This window comes from Monodelphis domestica, chromosome 3 (assembly GCF_027887165.1).
Source record: "Monodelphis domestica isolate mMonDom1 chromosome 3, mMonDom1.pri, whole genome shotgun sequence".
Lineage (NCBI taxonomy): Eukaryota > Metazoa > Chordata > Mammalia > Didelphimorphia > Didelphidae > Monodelphis > Monodelphis domestica.
This window is the reverse complement of record NC_077229.1, coordinates 82,526,821-82,539,966: the sequence shown is the minus strand read 5'-3', so window position 1 is coordinate 82,539,966 and position 13,146 is coordinate 82,526,821. Positions and strand designations below refer to the sequence as shown.

At 38.7% G+C, this 13,146-nt stretch overlaps 1 protein-coding gene across 4 annotated transcripts in view; it reads left to right on the top strand.

Annotated features, from left to right (window-relative positions):
• TPM4 (tropomyosin 4) overlaps nucleotides 1-12,229 on the top strand; it is a 47,006-nt gene extending 34,777 nt beyond the window's left edge. For 2 of the 4 annotated variants that reach the window (XM_003340769.4, XM_003340770.4), the window contains 3 exons: nucleotides 2,291-2,353; nucleotides 2,438-2,507; nucleotides 10,606-12,229. In XM_003340769.4, the coding sequence (XP_003340817.1) occupies nucleotides 2,291-2,353; nucleotides 2,438-2,507; nucleotides 10,606-10,688 (216 nt within the window). In that variant the 3' untranslated portion in view covers nucleotides 10,689-12,229. Of the gene's footprint in view, nucleotides 1-2,290; nucleotides 2,354-2,437; nucleotides 2,508-5,624 lie in introns of all 4 variants that reach the window. The other 2 variants (XM_003340772.4, XM_003340771.4) reach the window with 2 other exon arrangements.
• The last annotated feature ends 917 nt before the right edge of the window (nucleotides 12,230-13,146 follow it).

Genomic DNA, 13,146 nt, shown 5'->3' with positions numbered 1-13,146 from the left:
CACATAGAGAGTGGCATTAAAGTATGGATCACGAGGGGAAGTGAGGTGGCTCAGTGGGTAGAGGACCAGTCCTAGAGATGAAAGTTGCCCTGGGTTCAAATGTGGTCTCAGACACTTCCTAGCAGTGCAACCCTGAGCAAGTTACTTCTGCCTTGGAATCAATACTTGATATCAATTCTAAGAAAAGGTTTTTTTAAAAGTATGGGTCATGATTCAGGAGGCAGAGAAAAAGAAGAAAAAAGTTATTCCTGGCCTAAAGAACAGCGCGAGCAAAGGCATGAAGCTGGGCAAATGTAGAGTATGTTCAGGAGAAGGGAAATAAGCCAGCTTGCCTAGTAGAGGGGGTAAATATGAAGAATTTACCTGAAGAGATAAATTGGCCCCAGATTATGAAAGACTTGGAATACAAAGGAGTTTGGACTGTACTCGATAAGTAATAGAGAGCAAGGAGAGAATTCTGAGCAGAAGAGTGAGGCGATGAGATTAATATTAATAATTAACTTTTAATATTAATAAGTAAAAAAGATATTAATAATAAAATAAATTTAGTCTGGAAGCATTTGAAAAAAAGTTTGGATGGGGGTGAGAGTGGGGTTTGGGAAAGTAGAGACAGGAAGACTTGTTAAAAGGCTCTTTCAGGGCTCTAAGCAGATGACAGTGAAAATCTGTGCCAGGGTGCTAGCTGGAGGAACAGAGAGGAGGAAACAGATTTGAGGACTTTGAGAACTGCAGAGCTTGGTAACTGATTGGATATAAGTGAAGGAGAGATAAGAGGCGAAGATAATCCCAAGGCTACAAACATGGGAGCCCGAGGTGAATGGTGGTACCACAGAGAGATGGAGTGAAATCCGAAGGAGGAGAACAGGTTTAGGGAGAAAGGCATTTACGTACAGATGGCATGCTTATTAAACTTACTAGATGACATGAAGAGAGAGAGCGAGAGAACAAGCAAACATACTGGATGACAGAAGCAGCATTGTAAAAGATCTTGACACTGAGCCAAATCGAAAAAGATTAGTTTTATGGGGGGAAATATAAAGTACTCATAAGGAATCAAAAAGTCAACCTCACGAGTACGTGATAGAGGAAGCAGAGCTAGGCAGCAATTCACCTGAAAAAATGAAAAATCTGGGGGATTAGCAGGCTCCAAGTTCATTATGAGTTAACACTATTACATGATGACAGCCAAGAAAGGGGAAGTGACCTTGGGCTGCATTCATAGTGGTGTCTGTTCTAGGGCAAAGTGGGTGACAGTGCTCTGTCACACACCTCTGTGGCACTGGGTTCTGCTCTGGGAGTTTCCTGTTAAGAAGGTCAGTGGTAAGTTGGAATGTGTCCAAAAGAGAGCCATGAGAATGGGAAAGGACCTTGGGTTCATACCGTACGAGAGACCTAGTTGAACAAATTAGGGGTGTTAAGCCTGGAGAAGACTTTGGGTCTTCAGATCTTCAGGCAGTCCTTTGGAGGAGGGATTAGACTTATTCTACTCTGCCCAAGAAGGTCAAGGGTATCAGGGGAAGAAATTGTAAGGAGAAAAATTTAGCCTTGATAGGAGGAAAAATTTCCTAACGATCTACAACATATCCAAACCTAGAATGGGCTACCTCAGATGGTGGTAGGCTCATCTCACAGGGAAACCTCAAGCAAAGCCTGGATGACTCTTTTTCAGATAGGATGTAGAAGGGATTCATGTTCAGAGATGAGTTAGACTAGATGGCTTCTGAAGTCTCCCCTTCTAGCCAGGGGCCCTGCAAGTCTCAAATATGCTAATAGATATAAAGTACTTTGCAAACCATAAAGCACTACAAAGTGCTAGTAATTAGTATTATTACTGTTAGCCTACAGTCACCTGGTCTTTATTCAGGTGATGACATTTCCCTGATCTTCTCCTGCCCTCCTGCTGAGCTCAAATAATGTTTATTGAGTAATACAAGGGTCTGCTAGTCAATGTGTAACAACTGGATTCTCTGAGGAGAAAAAAAAACAACACATGCATGTACTTTCAAGTTGAATCGGCATTATTAATATTAACACTTTCTTAAGCCTAAAAAGTGAGCAAAACAAAAGTCAAGTTCTGAATTGTAGCGGCTGCTGATTTCTGAGGTATAAATGTTCACGTGGAAAATTTAACCATTGCAGCACGTTAGAGCTGTCTCCCGCACACTCCCACTTCTAGTTCTGTGTTTCTCTCTAAACGTGGTTCAAAGCCTTACTCCACATGGAGTAAGGAATCGATCTCCCCTCCTCGCCCTTTTAAAATCATGTTGTGATGTGTTTGTTTGTTTTACAGTATTCTGAAAAGGAGGATAAATATGAAGAAGAAATCAAGCTTCTATCTGACAAACTTAAAGAGGTCAGTTTGCTCATGACAACAACTTGCTGTTCGTCCTTGTGCCGGCACTAGTTGCAATAGGCTTGTTTTCTTTCTTTTTCCTAGGCTGAGACCCGAGCTGAGTTTGCAGAAAGAACCGTTGCAAAACTGGAAAAGACCATCGATGACCTGGAAGGTATGAAATACCCATTTAAATATGTCCCCCTCCCTTCTCCTCAGAAGTCCCCTCCCTGTCGCTAGCAGGTTGGGAGGAGGTCCTCAGAAGGACGGTCTTTCCTCATAAGAATCTTAATAGGCTTGGATTAAACCAAAGCTTCCCCAGAGTTTTATGTTATAATTTCTCAGAAGGAATTCTGGTTCTGTCTATGTGATACTGGAGGAGTCTTGTTGATTCAAGAGACATTTGTTAAATACTAAAATATGTAAATCACTGTGGTCCTCAGTTTCCCCATCCATCAAATGAGAGATGGGCTAGAGCAGGGGTCCTTAACCTTGTTTGTGTAGACCCTTTGGGCAGTGAATCTGCTGACATCTATAGATCCTTTTCTCAGCATAATGTTTTTAAGTGAATAAAATAAAAATACATAGGCTTACCAAAAAAATCCAATTGTATTGAAATATAGTTATCAAAATATTTTTTAAAGAAATTCATGGGCCCTAGGTTAAGCACCCCTGGACTAGATGATTTCTAAGGTCTAAAAGAGATCACAGAATTGAAAACAGATTTCTTAGTAAACTTTACCAAGATTTTTCAAAAATATAATAATATTATATGTAGCAAATACTTATAGAGTGCCTATTATGCACTAGTCACTGTGCTAAGCATACAAATACATTATTCAAGGATACTTTGTATTTATAGTAGCATATTAATGTATACATATGTACATATAAACATGTATACATACACAAATATATTTACACATATATTTAAAACTCAGAGTACTTGTTATCACCATTTTATTTTACAAGTTGAAAAACTAGAGTAGTTTTGAAAGCTCATCCAGTGTTCTTTTTCTGTCTAGATGTAATGGCTTAGATGAATGATGATGAGGTGGGAGACAACTCAGTACTCAGACCTTTGTGCTCAGGCATCAATAAGCTGTTCTGCCTGGCACAGAGCTCGTGTTTATTATATAGCTTCAGTGAGTACATGCTTTTCTGGCACACATTTTTCAACATACATGATTTCTAGCAGGTAATTGGATATGTCACACATTAACAAATTGCTTAATCAACATTCTATGATCATTTACCATGTTGCTACAACAGAGAAATTCATAATAGAGATAAATGACATAGACAGGGTGATCCAGAGGTTAGTTCCTCCTGACCTGTGTGATGACCAGCTAAGAGAATCATTGTTGCTTTTGATCAGCTTTCACAATCAATCACAATTACTTAGGAGATGGGTAACAAAACATTTTCCGGCTAGGTATAGGGTTAAAGGGAAACTTAAGGCAGTCCAGAATTAGGAATTTTCCTCAATTTCCAAGTTACATTTTTCTTGTGTTGCATCAAAGCATCTTAACAATGATGCCTGGTTATTGTCCATAAATGGATTCTGTGGAGTGTGTCAGTAGCTTGTGCTTCAGAGGAGTGATTTATGTGGCGCTTATGTATTTGGCTAGCAATGGATGTGGGGCAACTAAGTGTACCTCTGCTGAGAGAAAAAGGAGGGGGTAGTGGGTAATGATCTTTAGATTTTTAATTCTGTGAATATGATCTTTGGGGTATTCTTCTAGGAGGATAAAAGTGGGCATATGTATAGATCCTGTGAGTATTTGCTCTCATATTACTTCTTCTGTAACTGGGGAGAGAACAGCAATCCTAATCAATAGTAAGGGAAGTTAGTGGGAGAAGTCACACAGAGAAGGTTCAGTGGATGCTTCATCTTCCCAGAAGGTTGCCTTGTAACTCCGGCACCCACACGTGGCCATGTCAGACAGTGAGGGTATGACGATTCTCCACAGAGTAGGGAGAGAAGCCCTTACTTCAGTGGCAAATCAGTGGTAGAGTCAGAGTAGCTCTACCACTAACTCACAGATGTAATCATAGTCAGGTGACATAGAACCTGAGTGTCCCCATCTATAAAATGAAGATGCTAGAGTGTGTTTTAAAAATTTGTACCCTGGGGACTTCATTTCCCAACATTCTTTACTCTTCCCAGGGTTCCCTTGTCTTGTGTCTGTGTTGTACCCTGGCATGGGTTTGTTTATAAATTTGCTAAAAACCACACTGCAGGGCTTTTTTTCCTTTGTCTCAAGGGCTACAGGCTTCTGGGTCTCTGGCTCTTTGCTCTGCTCACTCAGCTGAAGGAACCCCTTTTTCTCTCATTTTGTTGTTATTAAATCCTATAAATTTAAATACTTGGAGTATTCATTTTTAGTCTTACACTAGATTAGGTGATCTTCATGGTCCCCCCTAACTCTAGCATTCTTTGATTCCCTGTACACATTTATCACTGGCTGCTTTATTCAGAGGATAAGAAAGGACACCAGATTGTAATCAATCAGCAATGTACAAAGTCTTGGGAAACAGTTTTAAATAAGACATCATCCCTGCTCTCAAGGCACTTAAAGCCTAGTAGAGCAATGGTGTCAAACTCAAGTAGAAATGGATACTGACTTAGAATACCACAAAGTAACATTATCTATGTTGCATTATACTTTAACTTAATTTGTTCAGTATTTTCCAATTACATTTTAATCTGGTTCTGGCCACACTCTAGTCTGACACTTCTGAAGTAGAGAGACAATAACTACAATATGTAATATTATATAAGTGCATTCGAGAATTTTAAAATGGTGTTTTCTGATATCTGAAGGCAGAAAGGAGAAAGTCAGCTAGAGAATAAAATGTAGTCCCTGTCTTTAGAGAGCTTAGAGTCTAATAAGAACATAGATGAGTACATAGTTGGATAAAGAGGATAATCTGCTTAATATATAATACATAGATGTATGTTGTATATATTAAATATTATATAGATATTTAATAGCTGAACTAACCACCATAAGTCAGAAATAATTGGGGAGGTGGAGTTTATCCTTTTCAGAGACCTAAGTGTTTGAGTATGGTATGTACCAGTGACCAAAATCCTCCATTTAATTTTAGACAGTTTAGAAATTATTTCTTGAACTTTTGTTTTTATTTCTTTCATTTTCTCTCATTTACAACTTTTTTCCCACTTTTTTTCTTCCATTGCTCATCTGTTATTGCTTCTTTCCACCCCCTGCATTCTCTTCCTTGCATTCCTCCCCTCTGTTCTCTGCCCCATCCTTGTGCTCGGCAGACGAGCTGTACGCCCAGAAACTGAAATACAAAGCGATCAGTGAGGAGCTGGACCACGCACTCAACGACATGACCTCTCTCTAAAGGGCATTTCCTCTCTGTCTCTTCCACCCTGCCTCCTGACCTACTTAGCCTGGATTTGGCCTCTTCACTGTGACCAGGGCTCTTAGAGGGCTTCTGGCCTTTGCCAGCTTTACTTTGCTCACTCCTATCATCCTTCAGTGACCATGACTATAAATGGCCTGTTGAAATAAAGACAAGCAGTCTGGATCTATGCTTTCTTCTTTCTTTTCCATTTTCTCACTACTTTTGCACCATCCCCAGGGTTCCTTTCTCAATGACTCACATACACAGAAACAATCTCTTAGAGAAAGGCTCTTTTCAAAGTCATGTATCTGAAAGGTGATTTAATAAAGCCAACAACTCCCATTTATTTAATGCTTTCAATTTTCCAAAGCACTTTCCTGATTCTTGGACAAAATAGTAATTAAAATCATATTTGCCTAAGCCCTTAAGCACAGAATTTTACTAGAGTTCTATCATTATGGCTGATGCAGTTAGATAACATTTATAATCCTAGCTCAAATTCCTATAGTGCTTTAATAGAGGAAATAGTCTTTTCCTTGCAACGTCCCTGTGACATAGGTATTTTAGGTGGCATCATCCCAAAGCCAAATAGATGAGGAAACTGAACTCTAGTGTTGAAGGGACTTGCCCAAGGGCAAACAATATTCAGAAAGCTTCTTCTTAGGGATAGTAGTAGGGACTGGACCTGTGACTTCACTGGTAAGGGAAACTCCCAGTGGAAGGGATTCCCTCAGCCAGGGCAAGCTGGCAAGGGTACCATCTCTGCAACAAAGTTGCTTGGAGCACTGAGAGGTTAAGAGAAAAATTTGAATCTGTCTTACTGGCTTCAAGGCCAACCTTCTCTGTCCATTGTCCTAAACTACCTCTTGCTCCTTTTTAAATAAATACAAATTTGCTAGAACCTTCTTTAGTCTCTAAATAACTTCAGATGCACTGATCCAAAAGATAGCAGACACTGCAAAGGTAGCAAAGTTTCTGGCCTTGAGCAGATAATGGCGTGCAAAGGTGTAACTGAAACAAGGCAACTGGGTTTTTCTCAGGTTCCTAAAATCTAGAGGATTGCAATTGCAATCCTTGATGATTAAAAACTGAACTTAGCATCTAGTTAGTAAAACAAATGACTTAAAATAGGAAACTAGCAGATGGCCCGTACTTCCTCTGCCACTGTCTCTGGTGTACTCCTCCTTGTCCCAGCCCCATCATTTCCCCCCAGTAGTTGCCTCTCAGTATTTTTGGGTTTCTACCTCTCACCCCTAAGTGAATGGAGAGTGTGTTTGATGTTTTATACCTTCCAGGTATAAAATTGCTTTGGTAAAGTATAGTAAGCCTTCCATTTGGGAGTCCAACAGCCAAGTTGAATCCCAGATATGTTTCTGATTCACCTGTATGACTTTAAGCATGTCACTTCTTCTGAAGGTCTCAGTTCTCACATCAGTTAGAAGAGTTGGGGCTAGGGCTGCCTCCAACTCTAACATTGCATGATTTTAAGCCTGAAGGCAGATTGTTCCCTGGCAGAGGGATTGGACTCTTTAAATTCTACATTTCAGTTTCATTTCATTTGTTTTTCATCATCTTTTATTCATGTCACATATTCAGTAAAAGGCATTTCACAAATCTTAATTGGTAATGGGGTATTAAATCCTGTTCATAATCTTGGAGCATGACAGAACTTCCTAAATTGAGACTCCAGTGACATTCAACTATTAATTTCCCTGGCCCCTAGAGGACCAAAGGGAGGGGGGGGTATTGGGGGGAGAATGGAGGAGGGCAATAAAAAGCATGCTGGGAATTAAGGGATGGCATTCTTCTAGGGGATGATAAGGTCCTAGGAGAAAGACAATAATATGGCTTTCTTCTTCTTCTGTTGACTCCAAAGGAATCAACGTGTCTTTCTAAGCCCTTTAAATTTAGAGAAACATTCAGATAACAAGGATGGCTCCCATTTCTATAGTGATTTGTAGTTTACAAGGTTATTTGTTCCCAGTACCTCCAAGAAGTAGGAACCACAGGGTGGATTAGTCTTAGCATGTACAAGTAGTAGCTAAAACTTAGAGAACATCATACAACTAGTAACATAGCGGGGTGGGACTCAAACCTGGATTCTTTGCTACAAACTCTTTCCATAATACTAAGCAGCCATCCCTAGTTCTTTTGACAATCTATCAATCCTGACAGAGTCAAAAGGACTGAGTATGAGTCTTGGAGCTGACATTTCCTAGCAATGTGACCTTAGGAAGATACCCTCCTCTATCAGGGTTTAGACTTCAAAATCCCATCCACCTTGAATAGCAAAAGTCATTTTCCCTCTCTGGAAACCAGTTTCATCTTCTGTAAAATAGAGAAGAATATACTGAATTAATTGCTTCACAGGGTGGTTTTTAGGAAAGTACTTTATAAACTTTAAAGTGCTATAGCAGGGGTGGCTAGGTAGCACAGTGGATAGAGCACCAGGCCTGGAGTCCTGGAGTCTGTAGGACCCCCGAGTTCAAATATGGCCCCAGGCACAGGAGGAGTCATTTAACTCCAATTGCCTCACCCTTACTGCTCTTCTATCCTAGAATCAATATTTAGTATTGATTCTAAGACAGAAGGTAAGGGGTGGTTTTTTTTTTAAGTTCTATAGTAGTAGAAGATACAATAATCCTAAATTCCTTTATATGTCTTTCCGACCCCTCCACCTCTTAGCTCCATTTGCCTCTCCCTAATAATCATTTTATTTCACTCTAACCTTTAGCATATGTTCTACCCACTCCCATTACATATATGCATTTGGACAGGCTAAAGAATGAGTTGGGATTGGTTGTTATTTTTTCTTTTACAAAGCCAAGTAGAACCAGCCCAGCCCTTCTTACATATTTGTCCTACAAATCTTTCCAGATGTCTGTAAATATTACCCTTTGAAATAACTGTACAGCCACACCTGGCCGATCACTTTGCAGAATTCAGCATCTGGCAGGACTTCCTTTATACGACTGTTTTAGGGAAGCCACTAAAATTAGCACCCTGTTGCAGATTTCAGAACTTGTTCCCCCAAACAGAAATATTTTCTAATCGATGAAATTGATGTGTTAATATCTCATTCATCCTCACAAGATGGCAACAGTTGCCTAAGGAGAAAGGATATTCAATTTAAGGCAGCTAATATATACTTTGTGGGAGGTTCTATGCTTAGCATTGGGAATGCAAAGATGAAAAACAGCCCCAGGACCTGCCCTCAAGAAACTTACTGTCTTGTAGTGGAGACTGTAGAAGACCTATACAAAAATGGCTATTAATACAAGGCATAATTCAGTTTGGCAAACCTTTATTAAGCACCTACAAGGTATGAAAGTTAATAAGTACAGACGCAGGAAGTAAGAAAATGTGACATAAGAATTGAAGAGAAGGAAGGTGGTCACTTAGAGATAGAAGATCCGAAAAGTTCCGTGAAGGGAGCAGTACCTCAGCTAAAGAAAGGACAGGAGCAGGGCATAAGGCAGGCTTGTTCCAGATAGTTGCCAAAGCCAGCTGTCAAACCATGGTCAAACCAATTTCAAATTGGGCCCACCCAGCATAGAAGCAACATATATTTCAAGCTGGAAAGGACCTTTGGGATCATCTCATTTCACACCCTTGTTTTGCACATGAGGTATTAAGGCCTACAGAAGGAAAGTGACTTGCCTAAGATCATACAAATTATAAGAAGTAGAACCATGAAACAAAGCCAACTCCATTGACTCCAAATGCAGTAGTCTTTTCTAGTACTTTGTGTTACCTCTGCAATGCTCTCCAACTCCATGATGATTCAACTTTGTAAATAGCCTTTAGTTTCAAGCTTTGTCAAAGGATTTTTGAAAGTTTAAATAGTTAAGAGTCAAAAACCTTTCTCCACCAACTTCTAAACTTTTTTTTTTTCTGTAATGTGCTGGCCTTCTTCCAGCATCATAAAGTTTCCTTTGGCCATGTTCTTTCTCTGTCCTTTTTCAAACCACTATTTTATCTCTTCCTGCTCATTCTAACACAGTACTAAATGGAAATCCTGTGAATTTTTCTATCTTTTTTTATCTGTACCACCAAATTAGGAGTTTAGTAAAATGACTAAGGTATAATTAAAAGTGAAGTCATTGCATTGCCTTGCTGTGGGGGAGGTGGAGTTGATTGTATTTCATTTGTTCAATAGCTAACCATTCTAGTAAGGTATGGCGTAGAGATAACTGCACTCTGGAAGCCTATGTTAGTGGACTTGGTTCTACCAAGCTGGAAAAGCTTTCAGTGTGGTAGGACTAGTGAGAAGCTCTGTGTCTGTCACCTGATGTCACCTCAATAAGCATGTAAAGGCTCATTTATCACCAGATGGTTAGCCATCAAGTTATTTATTTATTTATTTGCCATAAGAACACACAAAGACTGTCTAATGAGGTGTGAAGAGACTGTTGTAGGGGAGGAGATGCCTGCAACAATGAAATCATGCATCCTTGCAGTATTGAAGGTTAATACAGAGATGCAATAGAACTACACATAGAAATAAATATATATATATATGTATGTATATATATATCTGTGCAGTAGAGAAAAATTAGAAATCTCTAGGACCATTTTCAATACTTTTAAAAGAGAAAAAAATGAATTACAGAATTGTGATTTTTTTTAATCAAAAGAACAAGAAGTAAAAATATTTCAGAGCCTGCAAAAATATGTAAAATATTGCATCTGGGAGAACCAAGCACAAGTTTGAAATCACTCAAGTAGTAAAAGTTATCTGATGAAAGTTCAGCATCACAATGAAGGTACAGTCATTGACATGAGTTTTCTGCTAGGCTAAGTTAGCAACTATAATTTCCCAGGAGGTTTTTTTAATAAGCTTGGGTGAGTTTAAATTTTTTTTTTAATTTTTTTACCTTTTCTTTCTTAACTAGAAAAACTTGCCCAGGCCAAAGAAGAGAACGTGGGCTTACATCAGACACTGGATCAGACATTAAACGAACTTAACTGTATATGAATCAAAAAGGAAAAATTTTGTTTGCCAGAAATTCAAGAAATCCATGTTGTCCCTTTCCCTTGTAAGAAGTTTCTTCTATTATTGTATCTTTTCTTTACTGGAAATGTCAATCAAATTATGAATACCTGACCAATATTTGTTATCAGAGAGGCTTTGGGCACCAGTTAAATCTAGTTCCTTCTTTCCAACAGCACACTAAAGCTTCTAGTTGGCTTTTTTTTTATCCTTAAGTTGCATTTTTTTTTCCTTAGGCAGGCAGGGTATTTAACTTAGGCCAAAATCTCCAAGATCGAGGGCATTCTGTACACTCTGGGCAATAGCAGGGAACCCAGCTGAGCTACTGGATTGTGCCTGGGTTGATTTAAGAACACAAGCATTCCATGTCACCCTGAGCCTTTTTACAGAAGGGCAAGAACCATCTCATAAAATGGGTGGGGACTTTCTATCTATAGTGAAAAAGTTATTCTAGGAAGTCATAAACCACAAAGAATAGCCTAATTATCATGGTCCTTCCTCCCACTCCATACTGCAGGGCAAACATCCTCTGAGCACTCACTGAGAAAATACTTTTAAAAGTAATCGACAACATCTAGATTTTTTCTGGATGAATACTTGAGGTTCTGTTTCTGTACTGGTCCAAATATAGATAGCTTATAAGTGTCGAATGTGGCCTACAGTTGATGTTACTTTCACTGTATACCTAGACTTTTTTTTTCCTTTAAAAGAGATTTCATTTTAGCATTTTAGGTGACATCAGCCTATATTTGGACCAGTATGGTACTTTACCAACTTCTGGCATTCAGAAGTTGACTTTTACAATGCAATTGAAAATCTCATTCCAAATAAAGAACCATGTTTGACTGTTTCCCAATACTGTATGGCTGAGCATTAGTAATAAATTCAGCCAGTAATTCAATGGAAATTAATATGGCGGCCTATCTCCTTGATATAGTGCTTCCCATCATAGATTCCAGCCCTTTTCTATGCCACTTTCTTTGTCCATTAATCTGTTGGCTAGAAATACAAAACTAAGAGCTCCTCACCATCACTAAAGGAGAAATAGAAATACAATTCAATTTGTCTTGATTTCATTTTAGACTGCCAGAGTATGGCAAATGGAAGGTTCCATTTCTTCCTTTGCAGAGGGATTTTTAATCCCTATTTTGGGGACCAATTTAATAAAGACCAAAAACCTCCTGATTCAACTGGATTCAGAGAATCAAGTAGATTGCACCTATTTGTTGTTGCTAAACTGTTTCCTTATGTACAGCTCAGTGCTAAAAACATTCCTTTTTCCACAGTAGTGTGGAACAGATATGAAAATTCAAGTTTACAGTTCTGATTAAAAATTACCCTGCTTCTAGCATATAATCCCAGTCCTGATTCCTATTTATTAAGCATCACACTACCCAGGAAACACACTAGGAAATGTGAAGCTGAATGAAACCAAGTGCTTTTCATTTAGATCTTTACCAAATGTATCATATGTAATAGTATCACCTGTTTCTAGCTTTTGGTCAAATAAATTTTTACATAAACTATTTGGAGTTTTGGTTTTTTTTTAATGTGTGTGTGGCGATGGGAGGTATATGAAACTGCTAAATTCTTATTTCCTCAACAAACAGTACTTATTAATGGATATATCTAGATCTACTTTATTTTGTTTTTATGTAGGAGTCATTGCAGCTAGGAAGCCACTGAAAACTGTAATTATAAAGTATATAAAGAATTTTGGTCCTGTAGACTAATATTGCCTCATTACCCTCATCATTTGAAATCTTCTCCTTATTCTGTACACTACCAAAATCATCAAAATATCGAGTCCAACATGCATTTATTATTTCATCCCTTTGCAAATGTTTTTTTTAAACGCCTACCAAGTATAGAATACTGACAGCTACAAAAAAGACATGATCGCTAATAGAGTTTATATTTTGATAGGGGAGAAAGAGCTGGTTACAAATAGTTATATAAAGTAACATGTAATAAGTATCAAAATACTGATAGGGAAAACGAGTTCAGAGAAGGGAGAGAATCCTTTCAATTGGATGCATCAAAGTCCAGATCTAATAAGAGCTGTGATTTTTGATGGAACTGGCTTAGAAATGAAAATGGGCAGAGCCACTAAATGTTTACTGGAGTTGAATATGAACTGGGGAATGCTTTCCATTTCAATTCAACAAACTTGTTCCTGCTCTGGGAAAGGTATAACTTTACACAGCGGGGTGACTCAATGGATACAGAGCTGGGCCTGTATCAGGAAGACTTGAATTCAAATGCAGCCTCTGATACTGTATGATCCTGGAAAAGGCTCTCAACCCTGTTTACCTCAGTTTCCTCAGCTGTAAAATGAGCTAGAGAAGAAAATGGCAAATCACTCCAGTATCTTTGCCAACAAAACCGCAAATGGGGTCATGAGGAGTTGGACACATTTGGAAGAACTGAACAACAACATACC